The following is an 18390-nucleotide window of genomic DNA, read 5'->3' as shown; positions in this document are numbered from 1 at the left end:
CCGAGCACTGTAGCTACAACGAGAACATATAACGAAAGCTACAGCTACACCGCACAATGATTAGCCGTCACAGCCGATAGCCCTAACTTCGAACCATGGCAGTCGACTCAAGAAGCTGGCTTTCCCTCAACGCATCTGCAGCGGTTAGCTTTCTCGCACAGACCTGCAGGCGCGTGCCGGCCAATGACGAATCGGCTTTCGCATTATGTAGGCGGCAGGCGCGTAGCAGCCAACCAGAATACGAGTTTTTGGCGTGTTCGCGCCACAGTTGTCATGCAGTTCACGTTTGCAGTGCATTGTGCTGCCATCGGCAATTTCGCGTGGTTTTCGCCGTCCCTTCGCCGCAAAACTCCGTAGTCGCCGCAGCGTACAAGATTCCGCAAGGCTAGCGTTAGGGCTAAAAGCAAACTAAAGCGGAGACAAGGCCCGGCGCTCGCAGCGCGACGCGTACGTACACCTGCACATGAAGGAACCAAGCTATGTACAGATCGTGAGGCCAACCGGCAGTGTCTATGGACAGGACGTGAACGACCCTTGCGCAGCCTGAATGCGCGTACCGGAAACTGGCAATTTTCAATACGGGATTCAGACAAGTGCAAATCTGGACCAGCTGGCTCATGGCAAACAAGTACAAAACAGTACAGAGACGGGTTGGCACAAGAACGAACACAAACGAAGTGCTTTAATTTGTTCGAACTGTGCCTTGACGTGGTAATAATCGACTGTCTCATGCCAGACAGACATATCAGGCGGTTCATTGGGTAGGCAATTTTTTAACTATCATGTGCGGGCGGCATAGCACCCCCCCCCCCCCCCCTTATTTCCATGTGTATTTGTACATAGTGTATATCACCCCCTACCCCTATCCTTTCTTACTATTGCTCTCTATTTCTTTTCCCCTCCCTGTCCTTTTATTCCCGCTAGTCGCAGCTCAGGTGCTATGGCAGATGCCGCGGCTAACATCTTTTCCTTCCATTGTTGTTCTACAAGTAGGTTCTTGGGAGTTTAATGTCCCAAAGCGACTCAGGCTATGAGGAATGCCATAATGAAGGGCTCTGGAAATTCCGACTACCTGGAGTCTTAACGTGCAGCGACGTCGCACAGTAAACGGGCCTCTACCATTTCGCCTCCACTGAAATGCGACCACTGCGGCAGGATCGAGCCCGTCTTTTGGGTCAGCAGCCGAGCACTATAACCACTCAGCCACTGCGGCGGCTGCTTCTAAAAAACCAACCATTCATGATTTGCATCACAAAACTAAAGAAATGACTTGACTGAGATCTGGATATACTATATAAGAACAAAATTGTTTGTTATGGATCGAAATAAGAAGGTAAATTACATTTATTCCATAGAGCCGACATCATGTGCAAGCTTTGCCAGAGAGAATCCATGGCTGGCTACTAAACTGTCTTTCAGTACAGAAGCCAGAGTAAAAAAAAAAAAAAAAATGATCAGCTCTGGAAGCACCTGAATAAAGTTTACGCCACCACACACACGCAAAAATCTGAATAGAGCGTACATTGGCTGGGCTTGCGGCTTTGCATTTCGAAGTGATTCAAATGCTGACGACTGCACGTCGTAACCACTGGGTTCTGACCATGAAGTTCCCTATTGCAGGAAAAGGGATGGGAAGTGGGGGGAATGGAACAAACAAAAAATCAGAACAAGTGAAGCATGGCATCATTTCAAGTACAAGCACATACACCGACACCTCTAAAAATAGCTTCTGTGCATAGTGCAGGCATTAGACCACCACAGCAACTGATAAAGGCCTTAACCCCTCCTTAACACACTGCCTGGAGGCCAAGCAGAAATTTTTATGCTGATACGAGATAATGAAAAGTGCTACGGTATTTGGAGCTTTATGACCTGAAGCAACACATGGGCTACAAGGGAAGTCGTAGGAGAAGGCTAAGGATTAATTTAGACCACTTGGAAGGGGTTCGTTAAAATGCGCAAGCACTGCACAGCACACGGGTGGTTTTTGTATTCCGCCCCTGTTGAAATACGGCCGCTGCAGCTGGGATAAAATCTATGACCTTGGAATCAGGAGCTGAACATCAAAGCCACTGCGCAACCATGGCTGGTTAGTGCTAAATACCCAGGTTAAGCCCCAAATATCTGCCAACTGAAATTCACTACTATGCCATCTTACACGAAAACCGATGCAGTTGTTTAGCATCGGGACACATATCCACTGCAGTCTGCGCCCATCGTTGGAGCAATAATTGGTGGAGCAAACAAGAACTAAAGCAATACTTAAAATCTATATTAACTCTTGAAACTAGGAATGGGTGCCTGTTGGACCTAAAAGGGATGGGTGCTTCTAGGCAACTAACGTCATCCAAGGCAGCAGTGTTTGAAGTTATTTGGAGCAAGAGAATGCACCTAAGACCAAGTCATGTACATTTTGACACCTCCAAAATAAACCCAGGACCAGGTTCAACACTATCAAGCCAGTCAATAGTGGTGTGGTAACGAGTTCCATGGTATGCAGCGATTGGCGTCTTTATTCCTTTCCCCTATCACAACAAATCCCATCACCAGCCCACTGATGCATTTCTTATGCGCTAGTCTAAAACTGACAAAAAGTGCCGCATCGAAAACTAAAGATAACAATCGGCATGTAACCACCTGCTGAAGCACACCCATCAGCTCCCATCAACAATGCCTACTGAACCATAGAGCAGAATAAGAGCGAGCTGTCCCCACAAATGAAGTTACCCCAGCGGGAAAAACTTGTACTTACTTTTTAGGCAGCTTTTCCATGACAGCTCGGACCGCACTATCCGACCCCAAAGTCACAATGCAGAATCTGGCCAAACCAAGCATTCTTTTTTTACTACACATGAACTAAATGTTACAGGGAAGGCCACCAAGACCACACCACCTTGCGGCATAGTCGCAGAAAAATCAAAACAAGGATGCACCGTTTTTTTTTACACAGGCAAAAACAAAGAAAAGCAAGCACGCAAGAAAGCACTGCTTGACAACCGCTGGAGCAAGTGCCATAACTGTGCTATGTTTTGTTCACATACACAAGCGAAGGTCATTACAATGCTTCAAGGTTTTTGTGTTTCCATTCTTGGAAGAGTCCTCTGTGAACATGCTACAAGAATCAAAACGATGCCACGGTACAGAGAAACTTCTGGGAGTTACAGCTCCCAATGCTTGGAGCTCACAAATGCAGCACGTTAGAGCGAAAAAGTATGTTAACAGGTCTCCTAGCCTTAACACAAAGAGAACACAAAAAGGAAAGCACAGGAATGGCTCAGACGAAGTTCAAGGCATTAACTGCTCAATCGCACGTTATTTCAGTCCAGCAAGAACAAAATGGCATTTAATTCACGTCAAATAACATGAACAGCAGAGTTGCCCGGAATGTTGCTCCCATAAACAGCACATCTGTATGCACACTGTTTTGAGTGAAATAACTCCAAACAAATAAAGAAGTCCACATGCACGTTTTCAGCTTCCAACAATATACAGAAGTACTGACTAGTGAGCTGCAGCAAATATTGCTGCTACATAAGCAATATATTAGCAACATGCCTGACTGACATGGCACTGTTCTGTTGCAATTCGAACAGACTAGCACCAATCCCTCTAAATTGGTATGGTAACAGTGCAGGCCTCAGCGTTACCAGGGTGGTATGCAGCTTGTAAATTATACTATACGGTAGCACATGCTGCGTTGATGACAGAACTGGACACCGATTTTGACACAGCAATTAAATACCGTGCCTCCTGACGCGTCAGAAGGCACAAAGATTAAAGACACCTGTTTAGTCACAAAGATTTCAGGAGTGTGACCAACAACCATTGGCTGGAACAAATGTACGCAGGTCGTAAGCTAACCCAATTAAAGAAAAAAAAAGGCGCCCTCAAAAAATCCTTGAGATCACTTCCTCTCTAATGCATATCTCAAATTGTATGTGAGGCAATAGAAGGCAACAGCAAAGTCTCAAGTAATTGTTTTTCTATTAACAATTCCACCATAAAATACAATGCTTTGCTTGTACTACAGGCAGCCCACATAAGCATTTTTAGCAGCATCGCTTGTTGTTTCTCTTTTTTTTGTGCTGAGTTTGTCCTACTTGCGCTCTTGTAAAAAATGAACTTTCACCAACCTGCCCGATAAACTGTGTTAATGCAGTTAAATAAGCATGCTCGCTATGCCAGTGATCGCCTTCTTACAGCAGACATGCCAATCAGAACTGTGCCATAAATCACTCGGCTCTAAACCTTACTGCTAAGCGAAATTGTTGAGGTTCACTACAAAGCTCAAGTTGACTTAGTCGTATGCAACAGCTTCCTAGTTTCCTGCAAGGTTTTTTTTTTTGTTGTCAAATGAGAAATTCAGATACCCACTTTTCTGGATGCCAATTTAGGCTCAGCAGATAGCCATTTGGTTGGTCATACCAGCCCACAAACACTCAATCTGATTAGGCTTAGCTGTTAACCTGTAGCAGTTCCAGCATCAGACTATTTCTTTGAGTACGATGCAATCTAAATGCACCTTCTTCTGGAGATCAGTTTAGACCTGGCAGTGAGGCACTGTGGCCACACACCACAAAATCTCAAATCTGACTATTCTTAGTCATGTGCAATGCCTCTCTAAGCTCGAGCATCAGATTTTATTCCTTCATATACGACACAGCCTAGATGCATCTTTCTCTGAAGATCTGTTTTAGGCTGACTAGTACAGCCTTGCAGGTAGTCCAGCCAGCAAAAAAAGCCAAGCAGCAGCATAACCACTGCCACCACCTTGCAACTAGCATGACTTTCCTTCAAATTGTGCCAGTGTCACACACTGTGCAAGGCCTTCAGCAGGAACAATTCCAGTCTCCTCAAAACGATGTCTGCTATTGCTATTCAGTGTGCACTAACATAAGTGCATACTTTAAACTTTTAACACTTCATGAATTCTGAGCACCCACAGGGAAGCTTCTGGCCCAGTTAAAACTATGCTATATTTTAACCCTCGAGCACATCTGTTCCAGCAAATGGCCTCTGTAGTTAGTGATTAGACCAATACGCCATGGCAACAGAAGGCACATCAAGTGCACAATCTGCAGCATGCTCTACACACACACACACACACAGGCACAAGCACGCACACGAGAAAAATACTAAAATGTAATCAGACTGTCGAAGGCTTTGTGACGGGTATAATATAAACAAGAACTTCTCTTTAATCAATATAAGTGCTCTGCTGAGTATCTCCACTCAATCTGTTGGCAAATACGTAAAATGGCCTCTAAGTCCACCAGCCAATGAAATGGCCAAGAGTACAGACATTATTAGGAATATGGGAGGTATCACAAAGGTTGGTCAATTTCACAAATAAATGAAGGAGACATTTCATTCTTTGGCTAGATGCCCTACAGTACAAAGTTCAATGTTATGGATGCACAGCAACTAGAAAGGGTGCACAACAAGAAAAAAAAAAGCAATTTCAGAAGAAAAAGGAAATGTAAAAGCCTGCCACGTTAAATAGGAATGACAATGTTTGCATGTTTGCAAATAAAACAGCCGAAACAAAGGCGCTATATGCTGCATCAGTTACAAGGCCGGCAGCACCAAAAACTCAAACACAGTCTGGAATTACAGTCGTTTTGCTACAATTTGTCAGTCTTTGGCATCAGTTGAAACATGCACAAAGGAAAACAAGAACTGTCTGGCTGCTGAAGAAATTCAACAAAAAAAAAAAAGCCTTCTGTATTTTGAAACACTGCATGCCAATTTATGTAAACCGTTGACAATACAGCCTTTGCACTGCCTCACGTTGCAAGAAACGTTTCACTCGGATTTCACACGTTACACGACAGCCAATCTTGAACGGTTTTCCTCAATTTGAAAACACTTGGCGCAGCTCTTGGAGATTTGTCCACCACATTACAAGTCACCGTCCGCGAGACAAACAAAATGCGAGTAGTGAACCGAACAGGAGGCTCCCGACGCACGTGCGGCCGAAGCGTAACGTCGGCTAAACTTCTCTGCGTGAGAAAAATTCGGAGATGGCAGGGTGTACAGTCCACAGGAAAGAAGAAGAAACAGCAGCAGCACACTACACAGCAACAAGTTCCAGAGAGGGTGCGGAACTTTTTCTTTTGGCACATTGGAAAAAAAAATCTTACCCCTTTGACTGGCCATTGGCTCTGTTCTCAAAAAACTTGATGTCTAACACATCGTTGACCCCAACGGCGCTTATGGCGTCGGTGACGTCTTGGTCCGTTGTCCACTAGAAATGGTGGTCAAGCAGTAAGGGTCAGAGGCACTGCAGGAGGACAACCGTGCGCCGGTCTGTGCACGCACACCGGTGGTCTCCCATGCGCTGTGACAAACCTTCTCAAAAGCAGAGAGAGTGGGCGTGAAAGGTTCACCATAGCATGACACACATGAACGACAGTGCACAGTCCTTGTCCCACAAGGCAAAGGCAGTTCCGTCAATGTTGTTTTCACACAAGCAAAAAAAAAGTATATGCAGCAAAATGTCACACAACATACTCAAGGGCACTGCCAGTGCTGATGAACCTCACATTGGGCATTTTAATGCATGCCTCTTTATTTAACAACGCCCATCTCGAAGTTTCCACCTGTTAGGAAATTGGTTACAACACTCAACACAGGGACAGCATGCTTGGCACTCCGTAAATGCCGTATGCAGAGTGAAAAAGAGTGACAAAAAAAAAAGTTGCATCATGACTGAGAAGCTCACTAATTATTATAATTCACCATCTTATAATGCACATATCTTGATAAACACAGGAGCATACCATGTACAAAGTGTTTAGTTATTTATGTACCGATACCTCAAATGCCCCAGTTGGGGTTATTACATGAGGGGCATGACAGCCACTGGCAAAGCTCTGAAGTATATAAGCAAATCCAAATAAAAGGTGCAGAAAATGCTGTGCATCACAGAAACACTGGAAACAGTGTTGCGAGCATGTTTGCCATTAAAACCTAAAAGCTACAACGTGTCGCACCCAAACCGTTATGGACGCAGTGGCCACACAAACACAAAACTTGCAGAACTCTCTCGCCATCATTAATGGGAGGGCCGTTATATATCACGAGAGCAAGCACACAGCAAACCTTTCTAAGCAAGCCGCAAAATGAAATTGAATTCTTGTGACATGCAGATCGCAGGTACCAACACCCTATTGCCAGGTAAGCTGATTTTTAAACGCCTTGCAATGTCATGACGGTTCATGTAAGATCAATGTCCTACAGGTCAACTCTTGCTGTCTAAACACACTGAAAGTGGCATAAGAGCCACTTGACATTTTACGAGATGGGCGTGACATTATGTAAATGGTTACAAGGAGCATACAGGTTTGTGACATCAGTGCAGTGCACCACCAAAGCTATGCTACACTCCAATCCAGCTGTTCACAGGTGAACTGCAAAATGTTCTTCCGAGAGGTCTTCTGCTGGTCAAACAGCCATGTAAAATGCGACATCAGCCACAGAATCCGCCACCAGACATCACATTAAAAAAATTTAGACAGCCTGGAATGGTCGTTATACAACGGCAGCCTTCATGTGCCTGCGTTCAGGAAGAGACGATAATTAATGAAACCAACAAACTCTCACAAGTTCACACCTGAAAGAACTTAGGCCGCACATATTGGTGGCTGCCTAATATTTCGAAAAAGATGCAATGAATGTTCTAATCGTTAACACAACAACTGTCAACTCACAGAGACCGAACATGCAATATATACTGGATGCTTAGAGTGTAACTTAACTGTCTCACCATTACCCATTCTCGCCGTGCAGTTTAAGTCTTTGCATGCACTCTTGCTACATTGTTGTCTTGAACATAGTTCTGTTAATGATTTCATTGCACAATATTTCACTTGCCTTCTATTGCCATCAGAAATTTCACTCGCCCTCACCCTCTTCCCAACCTGTCAATGTCCACTCCGCCAGTGGACATTGACTATGGCTGTCTATGTCACAAGACAGCAACATACAATAACAAGAAGTAACTGCTGCACATACTTGTTCTCCCAAGGAAATTCACTGAAAAGAATGAACTTTAAGATAATGTAACAACACAAGATGTGTAGTGATATTCTGACACAAATCCACATAATTTGTTTGTACATTTTCCCCATAACTATTTCTTGCCTTTGTTTTGCCATTTGTGTTACGATAACATAGCCGCTATGTACCAGTCTGTTGATATCACAGTGTTAACAAGCAAATAGTGTAGGGATTTCAGCTCCCCATTGGTTGAGCGAGAACAAATGTCTTGGTCTATTAATCACGAATGGGATTGGAATGAAGCACTAGGAAAACGCATTTCCTGGACCAACAACCTTGAGATTACAGTCAGCCCCAAAAGATTACACACCATATAGGCACACACTGAATGTTATCACTGTGCCACTTCCAAGAACAGGGCCTGCTGCCAAGGCATGCGTTCAGTGGAAGTGCAACTTTTCGGCTTGCTCAGTTCTGCCTGACACTCCTTAATTTCCGATGTCACTTCCAGGCATTGTTTCAAATCTGGCATTACACTTTTTTTTTACCATGACGAAGTGACAGGCACTGCTATCTTCAAGAATTATTTTCTGCTCAGTTCACGACCTCCTGCAGACTGCTATGGCAATTTCAGAAATCATTCAGGCTTAATTTTTGCAGGATCTTGCAAGCTGCACTCTAACTGGCTGCTTTAATAAGCAGTAAAGTGAGTAATAAGTAAGCAGCAAAAAAAAATAAACAGTGAACAGAACTTTCCTTGTAGAAGGGAAGGCAAACAATCACATGCTGAATACGCACTGAAGACTATTTACTGGCATGAAAATATTTTTTGATATGCAAAGCACAGGATGCATGATCTTCACAAAAATTTTCAGTTGTCTTTTTCATACAGATCTTTACAAGTACCAATATGCGAAATTTAATCCAGAAAAGCCTCAGTGAAAATGAGCACAAAAGAAATGTGTATGCTTTCCAAGTAAGGTGCGGAACGCCATCAGTAAAGTGAAAGATGAAGCTCAAAGATAGCAGTGCTTGATGCGAACCAACCCGTTCGACAGGTCAAAGTGTGTCCTGCACGAACTCCGGAAGCAGCAGCACCTGCCCGGCACACCCATAAAGGTCTGACGCTACTGAGCAGAAGCACCGTAATGCCAGCACAAAAATACGAGCTTCCCTCCAAGTGGATGTTGCAACAACAGGCGTGCGCTTATGTGCATGCCAACTGGGCATGTGCTGACATGGTCTGTAAAGTTTTGTGGTCAAGTGCAAACGTCTATTCTGCCTCCTTCAGAAGCAGTGCAGAACTGCTGAAGAGCAGTGTGCATTGTGCCATCAAATAGGAAGTTCACAGCGCAATGGACACACGTCTTCAGAAGAGCCACGCTTATAGAAGCAATGCAAACAGAACTCTTGGACTGCACAAAGGAAAGAGCTGAAGTTTTATGCCGCCTGCTCTGCCTGCCAACACACATGCTGACAGAGCTATCTACAACAGTAGGCGCACGCAAAGCAAAGTAATAGGGAATGCAAATGCCACTACCAAATGGATAGTCCTTTAATGATGTATGTACACACAAAAAGGATGACAACACTGCAAAAATGATATGCAAAATCCATATCATCATACGTGGGTCATGGCACGCGACTGGAGACACTAATCAAACTTGGCCAAGCATATTACAGAAAACAATATGAAAAACATTGATTTTGTCCACAAAAATGGGACAAAAAAAAATCAAGACTACTGCCTACACGTTCGTGCTCGTCAGCATAATGTTATTAAGTTATATTCACTGTCACTTTGAAATTTTTTTATTAGCTTTAAGGAATTGTAAATTTGTGTTATATGCTACCATGACAAGTACCATGGTGACCAGATACAGGATTCTGCTCAGGCCACACAACCAGTTATGTGCAAAGCGACCTTGAGTAACTTCACGTGACCCAGCTCATCTGCCTAACCAGATGGAGCTACGAATGTTCCTCGAGGTTTTTATGCCATAACAAAAGCTTTATGCATGCATAGACCTGTCTTCAAAGCTGTTCCCTGCAAGCAGCCTAAATAATACTGTGATGATTTATCCCCTCACCATCACTAAAGGCCAACTGCAACAAAATTTTTTCACCAAAAAAAAACTTTTCAGTAGACCGTCAAGAGAGCACCGTATTTACACGATTGTAATTCGACCCCCCCCCCCCCATATTGCATAGAAAAAGAAAAAAGTTTGAGGACACTAAAGCTTCCTCTTTAATAATCGAACGCGATAACATTATCCAGCCGGCATCGCTTATTGTTAGCCGCGCGTGGCCGCACCCATGAGCACATTCCAAAACGGAAATGTTCACTGGACTGCCGTCATGATGGATGCTGTGGTCCCACAGCACATCGTTCTAACGTCAGCATCCAGCGAAATCCCACACTTTGCAAACAGCTGAATCATGAAAACGCGTGAAACAGCCGAAAATTTTGCCTTGCTGCACCTGCCAACACCTCTATCACCCGTTATGAAATTTCAAACTTGCAGCCCAGCATGCAGTTGCTCTTTAATTCAATGTAAAAAATGACAGCAACTGGTAAAATGTTGTGGGCAGTCGTCAAATGCAAAAGAGAAACTATGTGTGAGCGGCGTTGGCTCTTCAGTCAGCTACCGACACTCCCCGGCACCGCTGCAGTTCCAAATGGTGGTGACGTTGAAATTAAAAAAGAAAAAGACGCTTAAGCTTCGAATTTAAAAGTAGAACTCAATAGCATCATCGGGCCGCCATCGCTCATCAGCAGCCAAGCATGGGGAGGAGGTACCAGTTCGCCGCTCATCAATAGCTGCCATTGGCCGCTGTGCGCATAGAGGGGGAGCCGGTTCTTCGCACTGACAGAGCAGCTGCTCAAGGCCAGCACCAAGAGGGATGCGACGGAGCCCCACAGCAAAAATGCAACCACGCTGTAGTAACCCTGATATGTCGTTTGTCTCGCCTTTATTTATGGCGGCATGATTTGGTTTCGATTGCAAGTCGACCCCTGCCCCACCCCACTTAGGCTTTTCAAATTAAAAGTCGACCTACAATCGTATAAATATGGTACTAAAAACAAAGGATGGCATTCATAATAGAAGCGCGTGTGCCAGGGATTGCTCGCAAAAACTATCGTTATGAACTTGGAAAAAGGGCTGTCATTACCAAGAGCCGGAAATGATATAAAAATGGGTGCACTCGGAACCACTTGGGCGCTGAAGTTGTGGCTTTTTGGCAACTCGCTGCTGTGCGCAGAAACCCCAGATGGGATTGGGCACATGCAACAATCGTGTATTTTTAGCGTCACGAATGTCGATTGCATGATTTTGCAGCACTGCTAATGAATGCCCGCCAACCAGAACGACCTCTTGTCTTCCGACCTCTGCTTTCGTCCTTCGCTCACTGACAAGAGATTCCGCTGCTAGCACAGCTTTTGCAATAACTTTTTCATTGAGAATAGCCGTAGACAACTTGAAGTTTCAATTAATTTTGTCCAAACCAGGCAAAGACCCCACCAGAACACTATGCCGAAGAAAATAAATTGCTGTATGCTGCCCAAAGCCCATTGCTTGCTGCAAGGTAGCGAAGTAGGTCAGCCAAGCAGCATTTCAGCCACCAGCTTATCAATCCACAGAGTCCGTAATCTGTTTATTTTCGATAGGTTTGGCTTGAGAAGGTTCTCAGTGGTCAATACCTATTCATGTCAACTAAACTGCTTAACTGTGCGATACGCCGCCAGGTGCACGCGTCATCTGCTCTAGAGCTTTTTAAATGCTTATAACAACAGGACTGGTTCTCTAACAAGCGTAGAATACTGTCGTGATTTCGTTGCAGTTGGCCTTTAAAGAGCAAAATGCCATTTATGACATGACAATGTAACTATATTTTTCAGCTGTGTTGCAACAATTCAGCAAGCACACAGATCCAGACGTAAAAGCAGCACAATGTTCCTTCGAGAAACTAATGGTGCGTGCACTATTCCATGCAGTCAACAAAGGTACACAAAAGATATCCTGATGTCACTACCAGGCTGTACTAAGTAACAAATTTACAAACTTTATGCCCCCTCCCTATTTTAACCGAAGACATATTGACAGAAGCATCAGCTTACACTACTACATCAGCATGCAACTACCACTTTAATTTTGTGAACAGAAATGCATGGCAACCCTTAAGGGACAATACAGAGCCATCCACAGTATTCCCCTCTCCCCCATCCAACTTCATAAGAAAAGAACTTAAAAGCCTGTAGCTTTTGCTTGTGACAATGCAACCATAATTGCTTCAAGTAAGCAGAGCTTTTAAAATATGACGACTATGCGATGCTCTGCTCACTCAAGAAATCTGCCAGCGGTTCTTTACATCATGGCTACCGGCAAGCCACAACCATTAATAGCTAATTGCCAGTTTCGCTGTAGCTTCATTGCAGCTTTAGTGCAGCCCTTAAAGGACCACGTCTGCTGCTCGATGAATATTGTGTTTATTAGCAGAACCTAGGCTACTTTTATGATAACCTCGCAAGATCGAAAAAAGGAAGTTAGGTATTAGTGCCAAGGTACAAGCTTTACAAAGGAGTTAACACATTACAGGAAGGCGTAACAAAAATGGTGTTAATCTCATATTAACTGCAGAGCGAACGGAAACTGCATGCTATAAGAGTTCTACAAACAATTTTCTGATAAACGAGCCCCACACTGCTTCAAGGTGGATATAGCAATAAAGTGGCACACTTTTAACAGAATCAGCTGCCACAATTACTGTTGGCTCACACTTAAGATGACTATAGTTTGAGTAAAACTATTGGAATCAGGTTGTGTGATATCTGCCACCTAGGAGCCAATCTTAGTATGCTATGTAACCTAAATGTCAAAAATAACCAGGGGTTGCTGGTACACTGGTACAGTTTCACACATGGGCATGAAAGAGTAACAATTTTCATTTCATGCACACAGCCCTTTTGTTAAAAATCTCTCACCTTTTTTTTTTCTCTTTTTTTTACAGGGTGTTTACCAACAAGACTGAGTAGTTCTGATTTTCCCAATTTTTTTTTTTAAGTAATAAAAAAATGGGAGGACAGCATCAATTTTGTATTTAGAGTAGAAAAAGGCATAGGCCAGGTAGATTTTATCACTGAAATGCAATTTTTAGTGAACACGAGTGTAGAGAATGGATTGGTTAGTAAAAACTGTGATCACAACCAGAAGTATGCTAGTAAGTAGTCTCGACAACCATGTTTTCATTTTTGGAAACTTCTGTTTTTCAAAACACACCAGCCAGAAACTCCACAAAATATGCAGAGGTAATCAAGGATGTCAAGTATGCTGAGTTGGCCAAACACAGTGTTTATAAATAGACGTCATGTGCCCATGTTCACCACACACTATTTTTTAACACTGCAAATGATGACAATTTGACAAACAAGTCGAATTGTTATGCCTGTTAAGCTCCATGAAATAGTGCTAAGACTGTTTCGAAATAAGAGAATCCAGAATGAGGCAGTTTCTTTATGGTGACATATAAACAGTATGCTAAGCACAAAAAACCTAAAACTTATATATATAAAAAGAAGTCACTAGCAATGCCACCACATTCACTGCGGTTGAATATAACACGACACGTTCCCCTTAAAGAAGACCCTCCAACCAGGGCACTGACTATCATGACGTCGTGGTCAACAGCCTCGCACCTGCTGCACCTGACAACTGTGATGGAAAGTGCAAGGCGGCTGACTGCATTCTGTGAACAGGTCAACGCCACAAGTTGGATAGCCTGCTCCGAGGGGCAGCTGCTGCTTCCTTCTTGAGTTGTATGCAACTATAGCGAGTTTAACGCCTCACTTAATGCCTCAAATTTATAGCTGCAGCACATAACGCGTTTACTGACTATGAAAGCATCTGTCAGTGCTGATATATCGAAAGTTAAACGCACTGCCCAATTATTGAACTGGGCTCCGTTGAGTTTATATTCCCTTTAACAACCCTGAAAGCTCAATCTGGGCATTTTTTAGGTAAGTAGGCTTCAGAAACTAGCCCCTATTAGCTACTGGCATGGGGCACAAGGCACCACGTAATGTCTGGCACCAAACATCAGCCCCAGGCAGCCTTTTCTGACGCTAGCAACTGTCTCATTGGCAAAGAGTAAACTAGCACCAAGAACACTTTCTCCAGCACACAGCAGCCAAGGCCCAGTTTTACCCACACTCAGGGTTTCCCCTGCTCATACAGTTTAGGCTCAGAATGAATGCTTGGAGCTTATGGCACCGAACAAGCACCTTGCGCATGCATCTTGATGAAAACAAAATGATGGAAATTTATAGTATGTGTTCTACTTTATGAACACACCTGTGTCAACCACCTCTGAGTAGAGGAAACCGCTACCTATGCCATGTTCATATCCTGCAGCACTCGGTACAACCTTTTTCAAGCACGCTTAAAATGCCTGTGAAAACACACTATCCTCTACCATGCTGATCATGCTCTCATGACCAAACAAATGCTCAGCAATAACAGGGAGCTGCTAGGCAGCTAGTTATTTTTTACAACACACAAGTTATATTACAACACAAGTTCAAGGTTTATATCCCCGCCCAGGGTGTCTAGGCTGAGGCTGATGCTGAGGCTGATATTCACCACCTGCTGGCAGTGGGTCTCTTGCCTAACAATCCCGATTCATATACTGCTTGGATCTGCGGGGACCATACCACCGTTCACTCCTTGACTTCATTAGATCAGCTAACCCTTTTATTTATTTAGGCGCCCTCATCACCCGTCACTACATACCCTTTTAAGGACTGCGGCAATAAACATCGCTTAAAAAAAGAACGATAGAGCGATTAAAATGCTAGTCCAATAGAATCTACATCGGACTCTACGAAACAGTAACAATTAATTTTAGTATTAGGTGTTTACCAGTATATTGTAAACAAAATTTAGAAAAGAATCAAATAAAGCTGCAGAGATTACTCACAACTACCCTGCATAATTCACCATATTGCAGAGAGGTTTCAAGGGACTGTAGCTTGCTGCATTTGTTTAAAGCATTAAGCACACATTCAGCAAAGGCTACTAACTCGTAGAAGCACACAACACAGTGTCAGACATATTCTCGGAAAACACTTTTTTTTTTATGGTCACAAAACAGTAGCAAGCAAGACTTGAACGCAAAGTACAATCATGGCAAACAATCACTGTTTCACTACTAAAAAAAGAGCGAAGTTCATACAGCACAGCATAACTCAAGCACCAATGTACATTAGGCCATATTCAGCTCATAAAGAGCACTGCAGAATTTGCTAAATCAACTGCTAACATCTTCACTAGAATTTGCCTTCGCATCTTACCCAAGTCAGGTTTCCAATGTACAGAGCGACACGCTTTGAAGGATGGCTATTTCCCTGGGACTGGTTGCCAATCCCAGACACCTGAAAAAGAGGAACTATATCAGTTGCAACTTCGTTACAGTACCCCTCTTGCATTTTTTGATAAGTAGCAAGCGTCAATACAAAGCCAAATCCTGAGTATGTGCAAATACAAATACATTTGAACACATACTAGAAAAAGTGCACACACACATTAAATGTTTTTCTGGCTAGAGACTGCACAACTGTACACAGCGATACATTGCAAAATTTTCTGCCGAAGGACAAGCAAGATGAGTTACAGTACAGTAGCTAGGACTAGTTACAACAGCATTACATAAAATGGCTGCTTGTAGAGTTTACAAGCACATTACGATACAGATCTTTTTCTTTCTTGTTCACTGCATTGACAACAATGCATTGTCAACACTAAAGCTACCAAAATGGTCTGACCTTGCAGACCTGATTAGGTCCATCAAGGCTTGAGGTGCATCAACAATAAAATATTAAACAAGAGCAATGGCTTGCAACATGAACATTCCGGCAGAGATCTGCCTGATTGGGAGGTGAACTAGAAGAAAGGCGTTCCGCCAAAGGCTTATGAGAGAACTGACATCTCTGCGTCGAATGGCTGCATTCCATGCAATATATATAAAAAAAACTAGACATTGAGACTGGCATTACAGGACTGCTGCAATGCAATCAATGCTGCTGTATTCAATCAATGCATGCAGCTGAATCCTGCTATAATGAAAACAAGAGACGTGTGAAAATTATTGCTGTTGTGACATTTTTGTAGTTGAGGAAATCAGTGACAGAAATAAGCCTCGCCATACACAAGCCTATTTTAGTTCCAAAAACTGATGCGCGTTGGTTACCTGTAGAAAACGTTTTTCAGCACTTTTTTTTTCCAGCTGACTGGTAGAGTGAGACCTTACTGACCCCAAAAAATACTTCAGTTGAATGTGCACTCGTTAAGCAGTTTGCTTTTTAGGACCTTTTATATATTAAGTCATACAGATAACTCAACAGCAATGGAAAATACTTCATTGCAGCAACAATTTTGCTGGAAGATGCCAGTGCATACAAGGACCCCATGGCTGATAGTTTGTTCTAATGTCCCTGAGTGCCCATGTGATCGGAAGGCACATTTTTATAGGTTCCAGTGCACGCGAATCAGATGATATAGAAGCATTAGCAATGAAGAGCCATCTTCCCTCACTTCATGGTGACACAAAAATATTACTCACAGGTAAAAAAAAAAGCACCGGCTCCAAAGGACTGTCTGCAGAATAACGTGACACTCAATTGAAAAATCAGGCCAATAATGAGACACTAATCTTCCAGGTGACAATCTAAATTCGGGGCAGTCAGGACAATAAAGTTATAAAAAATACGCGGAAATTGCTAGGTTGATGTGTAGACGCAGTTATACACGTGCAATCAGCGGCTTTCTGTGCAAACTGAGCATCCCTAATACTTCCAGTCGTGGCGATTGATACTGAAATTGCTGGACACGCCTCGGATGCGGCGTGGTTGTATTCCGAGGCCGTTTCCGAGTAAATGCGGCTGTTTAAGTTTGGCTCAAGTAAACGCAGGCAACTAGGCCTGCAATATGAGTCCTTTACCACTCACGTTTGCTCAACGCTGAAAACCGGCCGAACATCGGCTAAGCCAACGTTTCTTTTCTTCTCTCCCTTCTATTTCCCGGATACCGGCACAGCTGCCAAGCATGGCTGCACGAAATATACTGCGCTCGCCGGACATACCTCATCTGCGTTGCCATCGCTGGACGGCGCAGCAATGACGTCGTCGTACAGATCCACGTTCGCATCGTGCTCATTGTAACCCTCCTGGTAAGAACAGAAAATAAAAACGCAAAACAAGCTGTTGTACCGCTTCCTGTGAACCGCCAACGCGACGCCATGTTCTACCGCCAAAAAGGCCACGCACAACGAAGGCACCGCGCAAATCAACTTGAGAGCGCCAACAATGATGTTGGACGTCAAGTGCCCCCATATTTCTTTACTCCCTTTGAGTAAGGCTGCTGAGAGCATGCACAGCCTCAAGGACCGGCGAGCACATTCGCCCGGCAATATCTTTGCATGAGAAGCAACGGCTGCCGCCGAAGCGCGCATTTTTTCAGCAGTTTTGAAGCTTCGGCGCAACAACAACAAAAAAAACGAAATATCTAGACCAGCACGGCAAGCCAGTACATGGAAAAGCAGCCATCACTAACACAGCAATTTTTTTTTTTCTTTTGCTCTCTCTACCCGGTGTCCGGTTGAAACAATAGAACTGAACGCGACGAGACGAACTGCGCGTCAGTGTTCACTGCGGCAGAGGCTCATTGCTATCTTTTGACTTGGCGCTTTGCAGGATGGAAGTTTTCGTTCCGCTAAGTTGATTAGACAAAAATGAGGCTTGCCTGGTTGAAATCTTGCTCTAGGTCGTCGGCGTACAAATCAATATCCACGCCGTCAGCCATTTTGTCCGCCTTTCTCGCCGAAACGGACATTATGGATCGCTGCAAATCGCGGCGCCACGCCTGCTCCTGCGTTCAGTGGAAGAACTACAAGCACGCGAAAAATGCTGGTGAACGCTTGCACATGCGCGTGCACAACAGGGCAGCAACGCTACAATAAATTCAGGCTTCCTCCTCACCGAAACAAATCTTGCCAAAATTTGTATCGAAACGCAAAGGCGTCTGTGTGCTGTGCAGTGTCAGTGCACGTTAAATTCTCAGGTGGTCGAAAGTTGTTGTTGCCACGTGAGCTCTATGGTCACATGACACATACCCACGACGGGGGATTGGCCAGGGTAAGGTTGCTAAAGTGGGCAGGTGTGAAAACCGGCCGGGGAAGCATGGCCCCGCTGCGCGCCGATGCCGTGTGGCGGCGCTGACGGAAGAGGCGCGGTTCATGTTGTACCTGCAAGGGTTGGAGACCAAGCTAGAGGGGAGCGGACTAGGCTTCAACCTATCTTTTTTCAAGCAAGGGGAATTGATTAAACAGACATTACCG

At 44.0% G+C, this 18390-nt stretch overlaps 1 protein-coding gene across 1 annotated transcript in view; it reads right to left on the bottom strand.

Annotated features, from left to right (window-relative positions):
• Positions 1 to 18049, bottom strand: part of LOC144128539 (cleavage and polyadenylation specificity factor subunit 6-like) — a 56013-nt gene extending 37964 nt beyond the window's left edge. The window contains 7 exon segments of the mRNA XM_077661993.1: positions 1523 to 1611; positions 2753 to 2818; positions 6144 to 6247; positions 15350 to 15430; positions 17137 to 17220; positions 17796 to 17921; positions 18032 to 18049. Coding sequence (XP_077518119.1) covers positions 1523 to 1611; positions 2753 to 2818; positions 6144 to 6247; positions 15350 to 15430; positions 17137 to 17220; positions 17796 to 17885 — 514 coding nt within the window. The 5' untranslated portion in view covers positions 17886 to 17921; positions 18032 to 18049.
• Between the last annotated feature and the right edge of the window lie 341 nt (positions 18050 to 18390).

The sequence above is a fragment of the Amblyomma americanum genome, chromosome 4, assembly GCF_052857255.1.
Source record: "Amblyomma americanum isolate KBUSLIRL-KWMA chromosome 4, ASM5285725v1, whole genome shotgun sequence".
Taxonomy (NCBI): Eukaryota; Metazoa; Arthropoda; class Arachnida; order Ixodida; family Ixodidae; genus Amblyomma; species Amblyomma americanum.
The sequence above is the reverse complement of the archived record's forward strand: the minus strand, read 5'-3'. Positions and strand labels throughout refer to the sequence as shown.